General features: G+C 41.7%; 1 protein-coding gene across 3 annotated transcripts in view; it reads left to right on the forward strand.

Annotated features, from left to right (window-relative positions):
- xirp2a (xin actin binding repeat containing 2a) overlaps positions 1-17,287 on the forward strand; it is a 41,448-nt gene extending 24,161 nt beyond the window's left edge. For all 3 annotated transcript variants that reach the window (XM_026302090.2, XM_026302089.1, XM_026302091.1), the window contains 6 exons: positions 3,933-4,070; positions 5,457-5,543; positions 5,738-5,807; positions 6,158-6,261; positions 6,857-16,088; positions 17,165-17,287. In XM_026302090.2, the coding sequence (XP_026157875.1) occupies positions 3,933-4,070; positions 5,457-5,543; positions 5,738-5,807; positions 6,158-6,261; positions 6,857-16,088; positions 17,165-17,259 (9,726 nt within the window). In that variant the 3' untranslated portion in view covers positions 17,260-17,287. The remainder of the gene's footprint in view (positions 1-3,932; positions 4,071-5,456; positions 5,544-5,737; positions 5,808-6,157; positions 6,262-6,856; positions 16,089-17,164) is intronic.
- Positions 17,288-18,831: the final 1,544 nt, after the last annotated feature.

The following is an 18,831-nucleotide window of genomic DNA, read 5'->3' on the forward strand; positions in this document are numbered from 1 at the left end:
AACATGGATTCTTTGACCAGATGAATGTTGATCCTCTCATAATTAAAACATGACCACCAAACTCAGTTATACAACAGTGCACTCTGTGTGTCAGAACTTAGTTTTTGATTCTTTCCTCCAACATGAATCAACTCAGGATCCCTCAGATTTATCCTATGTTGCTCTAGAGGGGCCCAATCCTTAAGTTGGACACTGTTGGACTAAATTGTATATGCGTATTGGTGTGTACAGTATTAACAGTTGAATACTGTCATATATAACAATACATCAGTTAGAGGATTGTTTTTTCTGCAGAATGAATGCTTTTGATACTTTAGGGACATTTGGCTGATAATTTACTTTTACTTTGGAAATTGGACTTAAGTCTTAATGTAATGAAGGACTATATTTTACATTGTTGTATTGGTAATTATACATATTGAATAACTAAGAAATACGGCCTTTAAATATGATCCAATAATTTAAAAGCATTCCCTTAAATCCCAAATCTCCAACACATGAGAAATCCATCCACCTATCCATTAGAAAAAATTATGTCCACAAATGTAACAAAATTAGTATTTAATGAGCCATTAGAAACCCACAACAGGAGATGAATAAATTAAAATTAAATTAATAAATTATCTGATTTTATTGTGATTTTGGTGACAAAACCAAACAGGCACTTCCACAGCATGCACTGGCAGAGCACTGGCAGGAATAGCTACACACACACATACACACGCACACACGCACACACACACACGCGCACGCACGCACGCACACACGCACACACACACACACACACACACACACACACAGACACCTCTTGTTACAGAAAGGTAGCACACAAAACCATCAATCACCATTACTCTGTAATTTTAATGCGCCTGTGTAGAAAAAAGTACAATTTGCAGCAAGTTTAAATGAACCCACACAGTCAGTACAACAGCAGGAATCCACACATTATTTCTCCTTTAATTAAACACACACAAAAAGTATTTCTGAATATTCTTGAGTCATTAGTCATTACCAGGGTAAAAAGTCTCAGTGGCTTTGAAGAGCCTGCATGCACTTTAAAACCCAATAATTCAACTGTATGAGCAGTTATTCAGCCAAGGCTATTGCAGTAAGTCAGCTCATTTTCTAAAATAAAGCGCTACCAACTGGAAAATGTCTGTTCTTTGCATCCAAACTGTGAGCTACAACTATAGTACAGTGTGACTTAATGCAGCCTGGTGACTATCACTCAAAAGAGTTTGAGAAGTCCTGTAAAGGTTTCTCTATTATGTCCAATTAACAAACTATAGATCAAAATCAGAATGACTACGAAAAACGAGACAGAGACATTTTTAAAAGCAGGTTTAACATATGTGCTTTGTTTTGCTGGACACAGTATTTTTTTTAGAAAAATAATCAAAACAAAGTTTACCACATATCAACCACACTGATTTTTCTTATTCCAATAACTTCACTCCATAACATGTTGAACTGCAGCACTGGTATTTTCCCTGTTTTATTCTTATAAGTTTGAAAGATCATCTGACTGCCTGGTTTTTTAAAGAAGCCTCATGGTTAAAAACTAATCTGTTGGTCTGTTAGCTGATAAGTAAATGTCCAGCCAGTCCTTCAGCAGGCCACACTGTGGCATGTTTACACTGGTTGATCTGCCACCTTCTGGAGCCTTTAGACATGCACAGGCAGTACAGTCCCTGAGACTCTGCTTTACCATAAAACAGTGGTGATTTACAAAACACTGAGAAAATAAATGAAATAGAATTAAAAATTTATTGAAATCTTTAATTAAATAATTGAAGCATTAAAAAATAAACTAAATGTTGCCCTGCACTATGCAGCATAACTTTTCCCAACATGAGTGGTGATGTTCAGAGTCCATTAACTGTGGATCTGCATAGCAACAAGCCATTATAGTCATTTCAGAACAGATGAGAGGTGCTGTTAATGTAACACAGAGTGCATTTCTGGCTGCACTAACATCACAGTGAAGCACTGACTCCAGTGGCTTGTTGCTTTTAATAAATGGCTATAACACATAATAATCCTTTAAAAATGCAAGTACTAGTCGCATTTAATAAATCTTCTATATTATTGTATTGATAGTTTAATAATAATACCAGCAGAGTTGTTCTCACATGGCAGCTCCAAACAGGACCCACTGAATGATCCACTTGTATTTCACTTGAGTGATTGCCAGTACAGCAGCACTGCAATCTCCTGAACCTTAGCTGATCCTCAGTGTCAGGCCTCATGCAGTATGTTTGTGTGTACGTGTGTGTGTTTGTGTGTGTGTGTGTTGGAGAGTGGAGGTCTAGTTGCTAGACAGTGTTCATGGTAATCTTGTTTTTTTCCTCCCTACATTTGCAGCTGTTGCTTCAGTCTTTACACAAGGTGTCACTCAGACGTTCAGTCTGCCCAGTCTATCATACAGCAACCTCGTCTCCAGCAAAGTGTATTTAGACTATTACTTTGCACCAGCATTTGTTTACCCTGCAGTATCCACTTGTAACAACTAAAGCAGTGTTATACTTTTTTGTAGTTTTGTTAAGGAGCTCTCAGCACTTGGTTAAGGCTTGGGAAAGATTGTGGTCTTAACACTGAATTAGTGAAGAGTTGCTTGAAGCATGAGGAAGTGCATAGTGACGTTCTTAACATTTCATTCAATTCAAACCCACATTTTTTCCCCACTTTTAACATAATTGTTTGATTATTTAAAAAATACAGTTATTGAGCTAAGCTAGGCTAACTTTCTCTGACAAACCAAACTGAATGAAGTGTTTCTGACTGCATTGGCTGTAATTATTCACATATGTTAAAGCAGTCAAGTGGAATAGACCAGAATGGGAGTACAAATGAGAAGGCACAGAAACTGGACAAAAGACATCCTCAGTGTTTGAACGTGTATGTCTGTTCAAGTGGACATTATGTAAATGCAAGTGCTGTTGTATCCCTGTACAATACTGATAACACGGTGCCCTGCCACAAAATGTCACTGACCTAGACTCCTCTGCAATAACTTGCGATTTCCACTGTAACCTTTATTTGCATAAAAAAGTGAAGGTGACCGGTGCGTGTGTTCAGCATTCACTCACCCACACACACATCAACTCTCGCAGTAGCACTCTTGGATATTCTCATATATACTGGTTTCCCAGAAGCTATATCTGCAGAGGCCTACATATGAATGTTTTATTAGGAAAGTAATTGACAATCCCAAAAGGAGATTATTGTATCAAATGTGGAGTTTGCAATTCTTGCCAAGATGTCGTAGGGCGAGGAATGCGTTCTCCATGCTGATGAGATTACATGCTGAGCCGTCTACTCTCTATTCTTTTCTATTTTCCAGTTTCAAGAAATAATTCTTTCTGTAGCTCGATTCAAAGTATTGAAAAACTTTTTGCTCCTATTATACTAAATAATCTGAAAAACATGAAAAACAAGCATTTTCTTTTGATACTTCCCTTCGTTGCAGGATAGATCTGGTTAAAATAAATTAATTAAATTTGGGTGCCTGCCCTCTTTGCTATGTCAGAAAAATTACGTCACAAATAAACAAAAAAAAAATTACCTCGTTCAGCCAGTTGGATCACAAAGATGTAACTTTGTCCTATTTGCATTTGACCAATACTTTGCCTACCAGTACCACCTCATCTTCATTGTTAATGTTTCAATATCATAACATTTATGCTGTTTAAAAGAACATTGATGTTTCCAAAGCATTAGCATAATTCCTTTGGATTGTTTTTTTTTGTTTGTTTTTTTTTTATCATAATGTATAACATATTCCCAACCACTCAGAGCAGACTCTCGGATCAGAGTTCAAATCCAATCTCTTAAATCCTGCATTAACTGCAGCCATCCAGTGTGTTTAATCTGTGACACTTCTACAGATGGGTTTCCAGGTGTAATTTATTCTTCCTGTGTTCTCCTGATAGATGATGGATGAGTCAGAGGCTTGTTCTCTGCCCGGTGGCCTGGAGAGTGTGAAGAGACAGTTTGAGAACCAGGAGTTTGCCTCATCATCCTCCCAGTCCAGCGTCACGCAGTTTCACTTCCAACAGAGATCTGTCCAGGTGAGAATGAAGTCATTCTCATGGTTAATTTTTTTTAATTAATTTTTAAACTGGTGCTACATATTTCTATATTAAAAAGGTGAATATATGAGAATAGACAGTTTTAGATGAGAGGACTGACAGACAGCTGGAGCTGAAGAAGAAAGCACAAAGCACACGTTTGCTTTTTGTGAATGTACTGTAAACAACTTTCTCATAAAGGGAGAGTCAGGAAAGAAGTGAGGCTGGGGTATGCCTGTGATACTATCATCACATATTGACTATGCACCTTTTTCTTAGACAATGAATTAGTATTGATAGTGAGGGTGACAGATGAAAGGGACATTTTTCTTCCTCCTCTTTAAAATTGACAGAATTTGGATGACAGAGTGCTGCTGTCCTTTCTGTTCATTAGATCTATGTAAAGTGAGGAACATCTGAATGGCACCGGATGATTTACATTCTACTGTTGCTCTTTATTGGAAAAACTTGGCTGGTGTGGCTGTGACTCTGAAGCGTTCTTGTAGGTCAAATCAAAAAGAGCACCTTGAACTTTGCTCGTCTATCTGCCACTGTCATCTAGTGCGTGAGGAAAATGCCAGAACGTGTTAGCAGCTCGGGTCAATTCCAACCCTCCACGCGCCCTCCCCATCTGCTCATTCAGGCGGGAAGCAGAGTGGATTCATCGAGCACATAAGGACCTTGCTGAATGCTAAATTTTACATAGGGATTCGTGAGGGGAAATGTCTAAGTCTGTTTGATCAAATTATTGCTTCTGTGCTGCAACAGAAAACCACTCTCCACTCAAGTTTTCTTCACAGGTGTAATATCCAAGTTCTGGTTTAAAACCAGTTGTACATCAGGAAAGATATTATTATTCTGACATAAGTGGTTTCAGAAGTACAGAGCACCCCCACCCTCCATGTATCTTTCATGTTAACAGCAGAGGATACAAGCTCAAATACCATATTTCTCTTTCATCTCCTTCAAATTGCATGAATCTCACTGGAGGAAATGGCTGATGCAGAGTTGTACAGTTTTTGTAATCTATTGCTATTTCTCTCCAACATTGAAATCCTTCTTCAGTGGAATTTAAACTTACTAGTTCCCTAGGAAGCAGAACAGTAATGTGAAAACATTTGTTACTGACCACAGAGGGATTTTTAGACCTTTTCACAATATAAAATGATTTACTCTCGTGCTGCCCTCTTACTGTTTACAGTCATAAACCTGTGTGTGTGTGTGTGTGTGTGTGTGTGTGTGGGTGTGTGTGTGCGCGTGTGTGCGTGTGTGTGTGTGTGTGTGTGTGTGTGTGTGTATTTATGAATGGGGTTTGTATGAAGGCATGTGTTGTCAGTGTGAGTGGGACTCACTGTGTCCACATTCCCATTTTCTCTGTGTTGACAGGAGATGTCAAGCTCCTCAGAGGTGACAGTAAGAAGCAGTGCCAGAGAGGTTGTGCCCACTCCCACCCCTTTTCACAATCAACAACAGGTACTGGATGGCACACTGTATGGTAACATCTTACCGCTAACAGGCTGCTATAAACATAGTCTCAAAATTTTCTGTTACACTGTATGTGCTGTATTAGCCTCATGCTAAGCCTTTTACTTCTCACAGATTGGAAACAGTTGTCAGCTGCAGTGCACCTGCCAGTATACTAATGATTTTCCATCATCTTTTCACAGGTGATCCATGATCAAAGAACCCACCATAACAATGTGGCTGCCAGTTATGGGAACCATTACAATGAAACAGGTTATTCTGCTCATGCCTTTAATATTGTAATTTGCACTTTTTACCACAGCTCTGCTTGTGTCCTGTATATTAATGACTGTTCCCACCATGGCTGAATAAGGGATGAGCTATGAAAATGAGTTGGAGTGCAGATGATTTTCTATTCAGTGCATAGCAGCAAATCTAATCAGGGCAGAGTCAGGAAGGTAAAATATTGGAAAGTGGAAATTGGGCAATCACTGCTGCATGGTTTCAGAAAATGAAAACTACTCAGGTTTTTAATGAAATGATTTATTTCTTTTTCCAATCCCTCTGAGCCCCCTTACTGTGAATGACTTAATGAGGCAGGTTTCTTCTTGTGTCTAATTCAGTTATGCTTGTTGGAGGAGAGGACCTACCAAAGGTTTCCACTCAGGCTTTGAAGCAGCAGTATGAAAAAACGATTGAGGAAGCTGCACCAGCCAAGGAAATTAAGGTAATGATACTGTCTGTTTATCTAAATAGATGATACTTTGGGGCTTTTATCAGTGTGAGGATGAGGCCACATCATGAAATCATCAAAAGGAAATTGCACATGCCATGACTTGATGGAGAATAAATTGGAATGGATAAAAGACTTCATGTCATTAAACAGGCAAAGTCTGAAACTTATTTTCATAGTATTGAAGGGAAAACCTTGACTAAAACAAGAACTCACATTACTTTCTGCATTTAAAGTGTTCTTCAGTGACTATTACAATCACGTCAGTACTTAGGAACATGCAAAACTGAAAATCTCTGACAGCCTCACAATATGTTTGTAAACATAAACACAGACACGTAAGTATATTCATATATATATTTGCTTTTGGTACTTTTGCTCCTGCTGTAGCTTTAGAGAGGAAATTGATTGAGCTGCAAAAAACAAGAGGGTTGAAAATTTAGGCTTCATTTTCTTAATTAATCAGTACTTCAAAGCTGTTCCTTTCTGTGCTATGCATGATAAATAGATGACAAATTATATAGATTTTCCTTCATCCTCCTTTCCTTCTTTTCTTCTTTCCTTAACCAAAAACATTTTTGAACCAAAGGTTGATCTAGATTTCAACCAGTTTCAATGGGTGCCGATAAACCAGTCCTCCAGAGCTTCAACTATGACAAGTTATGACACTTCCTCTACCGTAAAGACTGCCTCTGCATCATCAGTGGCTTATGAGGCAACAGACCATTTCCCTCCCCCTCCCTCAAACCTGCTGCAGGAAGTTCCAGAGTACAGTGTCTCTTCCCAGTGTCAGGAGTCAACCTCCCAACATAAGTACGCTGTTAGTAAGGAACAATACTTTAAACACAAGAGCATGGCTGAACTAAAGCGCCTCTATAAACACATTCATCCTGAGGTCCGCAAGAACCTAGAAGTGGATTTTCAGAGTCAGCTCACCGAAGCCGAAAAGCAGGACTTGGAAAGTGAAAGGGTGAGTGATGTCCAGCAAGCACGCTATATGTTTGAAAATGATGGCAATGGCTCAAGTCAGTGTTCAAGCCCTGACAGAGAGTCCCTGGAATGGGATGAGATCCTTAAAGGTGAAGTACAGTCCATGCGCTGGATGTTTGAAAATAAGCCACTAGATGCGATCCAAGATGACACCCCAGATGAAAACAAGATGAGCAGTATTTCCCAGCAAGAGATAATTGCTGGTAAAGATGTCAAATATACAGCGTGGATGTTTGAGACACGGCCCATGGATACTCTGGGAACTGAGGCTCCTGATTCAACCGAGCAGTCACAAAAAGTGACCGATCTTGCAAGAGGTGATGTTCGCACTGCTACTTGGCTTTTTGAGACGCAGCCACTCGATTGTCTGAATAAGATCTACAAAGAAGATGAGCAGGAGACACATGTTCTCAACAAAGACATAACTGGTGGAGATGTCAAAACTGCCAGGTATCTCTTTGAGACCCAGCATCTGGATTCCCTAGGTAAAACAGAAACCATCGAAGAGAGTCACTTCCTGAAACTCAAGTCTGAGTTGGAAGAAGTAAAAGGAGATGTGAAAACAACCACTCGCATGTTTGAGACCCAGCCCATGTGTGTTATCAGAGGAGATTCAGGAGAGATGCTGGAGATCACCACTATCCGCAGGGAGGAGACTGAGAAAGGAGACGTAAAGACATCACGGTGGATGTTTGAAACCCATCCTCTGGATATGATCAACAAAGACCCTGCAAAGGTGAAGCTAATATGTGGTATTTCCATGGAGGACAGTATTCGTGGCGGTGTGAACAAAGGTTGCTGGCTTTTTGAGACAAAGACTCTTGACACCATTAAGGATGAAGAATGGGAGAGTTCAAAGAAGCAAAAGGAAGAAATAATTGGAGCTGATGTACGGAAACACTGTCTGGTTTTTGAGACTCAACCTATGGATACTCTAAAAGACAACGCCAATGCTCGACCCTTACCCTCAGAGGAGATTGTAGGAGGTGATGTTCAATCAGCAAAACATCTGTTTGAAACAGTACCCATGGAAAATCTGAAAGAACTGCCTGAAGTGGGAAAACTTAAGAAAATGGTTGCATCTGAAGAAGAAAGGGGTGATGTGAGGCATCAAAAGTGGGTGTTTGAAAGCCAGCCATTAGAGAATATAAGGGAGGAGAAGAAGGAGATTACAAGAACTGTGAACATTGATGTGCTTGACAAAGGTGATGTGACAAACTATAAAGAAAAGTTTGAAAGTATGGATTTAAGTAAATGTGAAGGTACACAGAAAATTCAGATAGAAGGTGTCACAAGTGGATCTGTCAAATCCAATAGAGATCTTTTTGAATCTACCCCAATGTATGCAATGCAAGACAGCTCTGGTCATTACCATGAGGTGAAGACAGTGAGGCGTGAGGAAATTGTGAAGGGAGATGTGCGCAGCTGTAGATGGATGTTTGAAACTCGCCCTATTGATGAGTTTAATGAGAGCATCAATAAGTTTCAGATCATCAAAGGTATATCCAAACAGGAGATCGAGTCAGGGGATGTCAAAACAGCCAAGTGGTTGTTTGAAACTCAACCTCTTGATGCCATTAAATTTTTCAGTAATTTGGAGGATGAAGAACTTAAAACTAAGGAGAGTGTTAAAATAGAAAAGGGGGATGTGAAGACCTGTAGATGGCTATTTGAGACTCAACCAATGGATGTTCTGTATGAAAAGGTTGAAAAAAATGAGGTTGATGTCGAAGAAGTGCATAAAGGTGATGTCAAAACATGCACTTGGCTCTTTGAGACTCAGACACTTGACAACATACGTGATCACACAGAATCTGAGACCATTCTGAAAACCTGCACTGTAAATCAAGAAGACATCCAAGGAAAAGATGTGCGACTGGCACGGTTTCTCTTTGAAACCGAGAATCTTGAAAACATCACAGGCGAGGACAGCAGTTCATTCAGGAGGGTCACAGAAATCGACATCCAGTCAGGTGATGTTTCCAGGATGAAGTATATCTTTGAGAATCGTTCCCCTGACATTATGAGTTCCACTTCTGTGGAAACAATGCAGAAGTTGAAGACACAGCAGGCTGAGGACATCCAGAAGGGAAATGTGGTCAACTGTACATGGATGTTTGAGACCCAACCAATTGACGCAATCCATGACAACACCACAGAGATGAAGGAAACTCGCACCGTGACTGATGTCCAGGGGGGTGATGTTGACAAAGGCCGCTTCATTTTTGAGACATACTCTCTGGATCAAATTAAAGAGGAGTCCACTGAGACTGATATTTCAAAAGTCACTAATATATTTAGAAATGAAATAGAGAAGGGAGATGTAAAAAATTACACCATGATGTTTGAAACGCAGCCACTGTATGCCATCTGTGATAAGGAGGGACATTATCATGAAGTAACTACGGTCACCAAGGAAGAAATCATGAAAGGAGATGTGGTAGGAGCTCGTTGGCTGTTTGAAACAAAGCCACTGGATGCAATTAGAGATTCAGAGGAGATCTACGTTATTAAAGCAGTGACTGAGGAAGGCATCAACAAAGGAGATGTTAGCTCTGCCAGATGGAGGTTTGAAACACAACCTCTCGATGAAATTGCAGAGGAAATAAAAGTAAAGTCAAAAACAGTAGCAGATATCCAAGGTGGTGATGTGAAGACAAACAAGCTTAGATTTGAGGCTGATGAAATGTCTCAAAAGTACATCAGAACTGTTAGCGTAAGTGAAATCCAAAAAGGTGATGTCAGATCTGCCACATGGATGTTTGAAACCCGCACAATTGATGAGATCCGTGGTGAAGGCACTGAGTATGATCACATGGAGAAAGTGACAAAAGAGGAGGTACTTAAAGGTGATGTCAAACAGTCAGTTTGGCTTTTTGAGAAGCAGCCCCTTGACAGTATCAAAGAGACTGATGGCACAGGACCTGTTGTCACAAAAGAGGAAATCCCACAGGCTGATGTGAAGACAACAACATGGCTATTTGAAACCACTCCATTCCATGAATTCAATGAGAGCAGTGTGGAAAAGACAGAAATAATAGGTAAAAGTATCAAAGAAACACTTCAGGAGCTATACTCTCAGAAGATGGTGGACTCCCAAGGTATACTTATTGAAGCAGATGAGATTGGTGATGTCCGCATGGCAAAGTATAAACTCATGAACCAGGAGGCTCCACAAATACAAAAGGAAGAGATTATCAGAGGAGATCTGAGCAACATAATGATGAACCTCCTGAACCGCAGGGAGACCACTGAAAGGGGAATAACTATTGACAAGGAGGAGCGGGGGAACATCAATACGACAGTGAAGCAGCTATTCAACCAGGAAAAAGGAATCAATGTTGAGAAAGAGGAAATTATCCGCGGTGACATTCAAGAGGCCATAAACAATCTGTTCAAGAATGAGGGTTCCTCCAAGCGTGGCATTCTGATTCAAGAGGATGAGAAAGGAGACGTGAGGATGACTATTTATTCCCTATTAAATAAAGGGGAGGGGGTTAGCATGGAGAAAGAAGATATCATTCAAGGGAATATCAGCAAAACCCTTCAGCGTCTTCTCTCCAGCTCAGGTGGGGAAGACTCTAAAAAGATAAAAGTAGGAGACACAGAAAGGGGTAATGTCAGCTTTTACTCCACATGCATTGAGTCTGGAGCTTTGGATTACCTTAAACAGCTTCAGAACGAGTCAGATGAAGACCAAGAAAAAGTGGAAAAGGAACTTATCATAGGTGGTGACATTGAAGAGACTAAAATATTATTGCGGAAGAATCAGCAACAGATTGGGCGCACGGTAGCAGAGGAGGACATAGTTCCTGGTGATGTACACAGCACTATTAAAGTCTTTATGACTGAGCCTACTGTTACCTACAGAAACTTAGAGCACATGGATATTGTTAAAGGTGATCTTAGCGCAGCGCTGGATTCACTTACACAAGCCATCAATCAGAAAGTGATAATAGAGAAAGAGGAAGTGGTGAAAGGAAATATACCCACTACTTTGAGGTCCTTGGAGGAGGCCCAACGTCAAGCCAAAGAAATGGAAAAGCCAGAAATTATCAGGGGAGACATCAGAGGTGCTCTTGAGTCACTGGAGAAATCTGCAACCACAAAAACGGAAGCGACTGTAGAAGATTTAGTGCCAGGTGATATCAAAGGAACCCTGAGGTCCCTGGAGGAGGCGAAGCGAGCAGTGAAAGAAGTGGAAAAAGAGGAGATCGTCAAAGGAGACATTCAGACTGCCATGCAAAGTTTACACGAGGCATCGGGTGAGAAAAAGATCTACCAGCATCAAGTGAGCGAACAAGGGGATGTTAAAGGCACTATCCAGCTCTTGTTAGAGCCTGCGACATCTCCAAGAATGCAGCGTAGGGGAAGCACTGAAGGAGACATAAAAACATCCATTAAGTCTCTTTATGAAGGACAGGAAACAACACAGGTGGAAAAAGAGGAGGTAGTAAAAGGGGATGTTCAAGGGGCAATAAAATGTCTAATGCAAAGAAAACAGTATTCAAATCCAAAACGTATGTATACTTCTAAGAAAGCAAAAGTCTCCATGAAAGATCCATTAACTGTACAGCAAGTGGAGCACAGATGCTTACATGAAGCAAAGAGTGAGAGTGTACCAGTCAATCCAGCCCCCGCTGTGAAAAACCTCTCTCAGAGTGTTGAGTCACAGAAGCATGCACAGAGGCACAACGAAAGCAAATCAGTGAAAACACAGGTAATAACCCAAGAGGACCACTCTGTTACTGTAGCCAAAACAGACAACACTACTGGGGCCTCTCAACAGAAAGGCATAAAAGAACTGAAACAAAAAGCACCGCCCCCACAGAAAACACAAGCTCTTAAGCCTGTCATGATAAAGAATAAACAAATGAGCAATAATCAAACAGAAACTAAAGCAACTGATGTCAATGTGATGAAAGAGGTGCAAAATACATCACAGACAAATATTTCAAACAAACAGGTATGTGAAAGAAAGACAATCAAACAGGTCCAGACTACTGTGATGGAGAAAACTGTCATTCATAAGCAAAATGTAAAGGTATCAGAGCAGATGTCAGCATCTCAAAAGCAAACAGAGAAAAAGGCTATCACACAAAAGCAGATCAAAAATATGAAGAGTGATCACCATAACCTTGACATGAGAGGGAAAGGTGTGATCAAAAAGAAACCAGAGATTCACTTCCCCCCTCCTCCCTCCTCACCACCTCCACCCTCAGAGTCCGAGCTCTCCCTCCCTCCTCCGCCATCACCAGTGTTGGAGAGCCCACTACCCTCTTCATCCCACTCTTCTATCATGAGGCAGGACAGTGACCTTCCACCACCACCTCCTCCACCTCCCATGGAATGTATAAAATCTGAGCCAGAATTTTTCCCTCCTCCTCCTCCTCCTCCTCCACCGCCTCCACCTCCATCCTCTGTGAGCAGACAAGATTTTCTTCCTCCACCTCCCTCACAGCAAGAACTTAACGCAATGCCTCAGCCTACTGGGAAACTGGGAAAACCTTTTGCCAAGCCTTTATTGAAAGTGCCCAAGCAACCAGAAACACAGAAGCAGCCCATACAAGTTAAACCCAAATGGCAGAAAAAGCAACCAACTCCTCCACCACCTCCACCTCAAGCTCTACTCCCTCTGGGTCAAGAAACAACAGTGTCAGCTGTCAGTAAAGAAGAAGCTAAAGTTCTAGATGTGCAAAAGACAACACAACGGACTGAATCAAGCAAACAGATTCAGTCTGAATCAACAGCTGTGGCAGCCACACAAGTTCCAAGCATCCCAATTGTAAAACCACCGCAAAAAGAAAGCCCTCAGCCACTTAAAAAGGTGTCTGTCCCACCTATCAAACTGCCTCCACCCCCTGACCCTGCACCAGCCCCAAAGCCTAGACCATATGCCCGCAAATTCATAACCCCTCTCATGCTTGCAGAGGAAAAGTACCGTCAACAAAGGATAGAGAAAGAGGAAGCCGAAAGGAGTAAAGTCACAACTCCCACTTTTCCACCAATTACTGTGCCTTCCTCTCCTGCCAGCATTGATCTGTCTGCATCAGAGAGTACAGAGGCAGAGAGGACCACAGAAGTGACAAAAGCAAAGACTGAAGATGTTAAGACTGTTTACAAAGAAGAAAAATTGTCACAAGACCTCTCTGCCAAGAAAGCTCCTTCCCAGATCCCTTTGAGCAAGCCCTTGGTCTCAATGGCAAGTAAGAAATCAGCCCCTGCATCTTCAAATGTGTCCTTAGATAAAAAGTGCGTTGCCAGCGAGCACTCTTCAGAAAAATTACTTTCCTCAACTGATGTTATTAAAAAGAGCGAAACCACACCACTGACTGTTTCTGTTTCTAAGTCTCATCATGAGGCTTCAAATATTGAAGTCCAGTCATGCTCGACTGCAGCCACTTCTTCAGTCACAGCGCAGAAGCAGTTTATTAAGAAATCCAGCACCAGGTCTGTTGCTGCAACACAGAGTACTGTCCAGGAAAATGTAAATCTTCAAAGCCAGGCTGTGGTCACATTGAAAGCTGAAGATGTAAAGAATATTAATAGGCCTCAGACACTGGAAGGAAAAATGAGTCCTTCTCAACCCTCTAAAATTCCAAAGGTAACCCCGAGTTTCAAGGTGAAAACATTTAAGCTGCCAGTGGAGAAGAAAGAGGAGAAATGTGAGAGTTTAGAACAAAAGGATGCAATAAAAAGTGAACTACAGCAAGACAAACCAAATGTGTCACTGAAAAGTGAAACAAAAGGAGATCAGGAAAGCAAGCAGCTGACATCAGCAAGAACTGAGATAAAAACAGAAATAAAAGTGAAGAAAAGTCAGGTGACCCCACCTGTGAAGGAAGCTGAAGTAGAGGTTCATATGAAGAAGGGAAAGCAGATGCACAAAAATGAGACCGAGGTAAAGCTGTCACCATCCATTACTGTTTTAATGCCTAAGGTGGCCAAGAAATCGTCTGCAGCAACTCATCAAGGACAAAGCCATGTACCTGTCTCCCACACTCAGCAGAGCATGAAGGCAGATCACATTCAAAGAAATGAGGAAGTAGTCGTGAGTGAGAGTGTGGTCCAGCAAAGCCTTCAGATGCAAAAACAGCAACTAACGCAACAAGCAGCAGAAACAAATCAAATGCAGATAAAGGCAGGAAAGTCAAAAGTTGAGCGTAAAGATGTGTTGGGAAAAGGGAAGGGGAGAATAGACCACAAAGACGAGGCTCATTCAGAAATCACAGATTTAGAGAAACGTAATGTAATGAAGATGCTGCTCACTCAAATAAAAGAGCTTGAGGGCACACCAAACAAAATAGACTCCAATGCTGTCAGGATGATTATAAGTGAGCTCCCTGACTGTGTGGTGGGCTCAGATGAGAAAAAGAATTTAAGTGAAATCACTAAAAAACAAAGTAAGAAAAAGTTGAAAGAGATGATTGTCTATATAAAAAATATTCTTCAAACAAAGTTTACATTTTTGGAGGAGAACTTGACAGTCGTTGGAAAGAAAGAAAAAGAGCCACCAGTGCCACCACCTGTGCCTGCGAAACCAGACATGACAGTTTTCAGTGGAGCAACTGCAAAGATATCAAAGATTAGTATTGGCTCATCCAAAACTGAAATGAAGGTGGAAGAAGAGAAAAGGTCTCTTCAGGAGAGCAGAGTGCATAAGGAACTGGGCGAGGTGACTGATCAGAGAGTGTCCTCTCCGTTAGCAAGCATCCGCACGCCATCACCCACTTTCATCAGTATTGAATCCAGGAGGGTGGACTCTCCACTCAGAGTGACCCCTTCTCCTCCTCCCTACAAATCTGTTGGGACACCACCGCCTCCACCTCGTAAGGCGTACACAGCATTCAGCAGGGCCACACCATCTCCCACCTTGAGCCGCTCTGAGAAGCTGGTGAAACTGAAGGATACAACTTCCAGGCTCTCTCAGGGTATGACTCCTCCGCCTCCAGTGCCGGTGTCCGAATGTTTTACAGCTGAAAGAGAGCAGTCATCTCCATTCAGTGAGAGGGAGACTCCCACAGAGAGAAATGAAGAGGGACTGGTGGATGTCACAGAAATGGTTGACTCCATGATGTCAGTCAAGGACAAGAAGTCTTTCTTTGAGGAGGCACAGAGGGCTGAGGTGAACAAGACATACATTCGGAAGGATCCCATTGACATCCCTGAACGTTTGGGGCCCGATAATGAGGAAGGTGTTGAGGCTGTGACTCTAGATCTTTTGAAAGAGGATCTCCCAAGAGTTGATTTGTCTAAGCTGGTAAACAGATTTGAATCTCCAAAATCAAAAGTGTACGTCAGAAAAGAGCCTATTGTCATCACAGAGAGGCTGGGGAGTGATACAGAGGATGCAGAGTCTGACCCACATACCCCTAGGACGGAAGAAATCCCGACATTCAATGTTAAAGCAATAAAGGATGTGTTTGAGACAGGAGAGCATAGTTCTCAGGCAGCTCGAGAGCTGAGAGAGCAAATAGAAAGACGAGAACCTGCGTCTGCCTATTCCGAACCAGCGGGTCACACTGAAATGACATCAGTCACTGAACAATTCTGCAGCGTTGATGACTCTGGAAACATGACAAGGAAGACAAGGAGTGAGATGCATTCTGGGAGCTCCTTGACCCGCGGTAACCCTCCATCCTATGCTGATGTGGTGAGAGGCAGAGTTCCAACAGTTGCAGTGCCCCCTGAGGCCTCCACAGAGGAACTGCTGAGAAACTTCCAGCAGTCTTGGGCTGAGAGCCAAGGAGTTTTCCAGAACCTGGGTTTCAGTGTCACTGAGCAGAGGTCCTCGCAGGTTATAACACACCAGCAGGAGACGGTCATGACGGGTAAACTGAGCCGTGCAGCATGAAGATACTAAACAGGCGTGACGGTGTGTTTAACATGCTTTGTGTGTGAAAATTTTAAGGCATCAGTTGCATTGTGCGCAAAGAAAGGAAGCATTAATGTTGGTTTGACACTGTTATCTATGTCCTTTGATTTCCTTTGGTGTGTTTTCTTTGATTTGAAATATTTCCCCTAAAGCTTGAAATAGCTCGCAGTTTAGGTACTGGCAGTTTCACACCTTTTAATTTTCACAGGTTGTACTTTGTCCTGCTTATTCATGCTTCTGATGTGTGAAGCTGGCAATGATACTAACATATTGAACTAATATTTCTTTTGCCTGACTGTGTAGTGCTGCTTTCACTGACAGACTGCCGAGAACTGCTGGAAATGTCTCCAGCAGGAAGAAAACACAGCTTTTAATTCTTTTTTACTGGTATCCCTCAGCTGAAGATAAGGTCCTGCCTTTTAGTTTATGCTTATGAAGTGAATTCCAAAATAAAGCAATGGTGAGGTACTGTAAATAGATTTGAACAGTTTTTTGATGATTATAAAAATCACTCAATCCTTCAGACAAGTCACTTAATGTAGCGACAGTGCACTTCGAACACTGACACTAATTATAGTGCATTTTTCTACTTGGCATTTTCTAACACCTAGAAGGTTTGACGTGTTGTTGATACACTTAATAACAGCAGTTTTATTTTGTTTGCTGTAACCACCTATAACACTACTAAACTTTCAGATGTTTTTATCTTTATTTTTGTCTAAACTATTCATAGAATAGATACATACACTCACTCAGTTTCACACACTCAAGTATTTTGCTGCTGCAGCTACACTCGGCCTGGTATGACCAACTAATGGTGACTAAGGTTAGCTACACTATAAAGTAGATGTTTTTGTAACTGACATCCATGATTAAGTTTGCAGATTTTTTGCCATATTGGTAGTTAGACTGGGTCTAACTGTAACAGTTCAACATCTCCATTTTCCTTATAATTAGAACCAAATTATGTTTCCTTGGAAACAGAAAGAAAATCACAGTTTTGTAAAATAAACTGTTACCTCCTTTTTGCAGAAAATTCGAATTCCAGAGTCCGAACTGTGCAAGGGGTGTCAGAAGAGGGTATACCCCATGGAATCACTGATCGCAGACAAACAGAACTTCCATAAAAACTGCTTTCGCTGTGAACATTGCAGAGGCAAACTAAGGTAAAACTATTTCACAGAACAAAAAACATCGTTATTGTTTCTTTTGCACTGTTTTAACCTTATGTTTTCTTTGTTCTTTCAATAGTCTTGGCAACTACGCCTCTCTCCATGGACGAATGTACTGCAAGCCACACTACAAGCAACTGTTCAAATCCAAAGGAAATTACGATGAGGGATTTGGACAGAAACCACATAAAGAACTATGGGGTAATAAGAACCAGCAGAACTCAGCTGAAAAGACAAAAATCAAATCGCCATTGCCTCAAAAGAAAGTAATGGATTCTAAATATTCCACAGCTCAGAGCACATTGGTTACTCCGGATAATGACATAAGCAAACCAGTGGAGGAAAACAGAACGCCCGCAAATAAGATTTCTGTAGTGTGGCCTCCACAAACAGATTCTCCAAAGAAATCCTTCACTGTTGAAGAGGAGTTGAAGTTGGTTAAGCCATCATGGCCCCCTAAGGAGGGCTCTTCACAGGAAAACGACCACCTGAATCAGACTACGAAGGCTTCATTAAAAGAAACTTATATTCCCACAGCTCAAATACAAAATGGGCCCCAGGAAAAGGACAAAGTGCCGGAGAGTGCATCTTTAACAAAGAATGTGAAAATGCCTGAAGAGACTCCCGCAGAGTCAGAAACTCCAGCCTCCCCCGTATCAGTCACTGAGCAAGTGAGTGTTACTCACACTCGAGAAACTAAAGTGTCGAACAGTGAGTCTGAGGCTGGGGCACAAGTGGCTTCTGAAATGGACTCTGAAGTACAGCCTGGAGTGGAAGAGAAACAACAAAGTCCAAGGAAAGATGCTGGAGCTGTGGAAAGCATGAAAGTGCCAGAGAAGAAAAGCAATGAAAAGGAGGAGGTGGTGAAAGCAAATGGACATGAGGAACAGCTAGAAGGTGCAGCAGGTGAGAAGGAATGCCAGGAGGAGATAGATAAGGAAAATAATGACAGCACAAACTGTGAAGAGGCGGTAAAGGTCACATTAATAGATGAGGAGGCAACGGCAGGACAGACACTGAATGCAAACTCCAACAATAATAATAACAGCCAGACACTGCTTGACCATGGAATCGTATTTCAAGGGCTTAATGAGGATGGGGAGAATCAGTCACTCTTTGCGACAGATAGAGCAGTCTTCTTCCAAGCTGATTGCTGTGAAGAATCAAAATGGATGCCAAGTGAAGTGCTGCAATTGGCACAGGGAGATGACGCCTTTGTGCCAGTGGGTGCCAAATGTACTGAAGCCACAGACTGCTATTCAGACACACATTTCTTTACAGAGACAGCTGAGGGAGAGTTCCCTTTCAGAAACAAGGCCACCGAGCCAAAGATTAGCACATCAAGCTTCCTCGAGGACATTTTCGCCGGCCTAAGTACTAGCAGCTCCAGCCTGCTATCTGATTTCAAATCCGACATCTTCAGTCAATCTGCCGGGGAGACGCCTCTGGTGTCGGCGTTGGATGACCTTTTGGATTTTGGGATGGAGGCGAGAGAAAGCACAGATAAAGCGGGAGATGTGAGGGGAA

Source organism: Mastacembelus armatus, chromosome 2 (assembly GCF_900324485.2).
Source record: "Mastacembelus armatus chromosome 2, fMasArm1.2, whole genome shotgun sequence".
Taxonomy (NCBI): domain Eukaryota; kingdom Metazoa; phylum Chordata; class Actinopteri; order Synbranchiformes; family Mastacembelidae; genus Mastacembelus; species Mastacembelus armatus.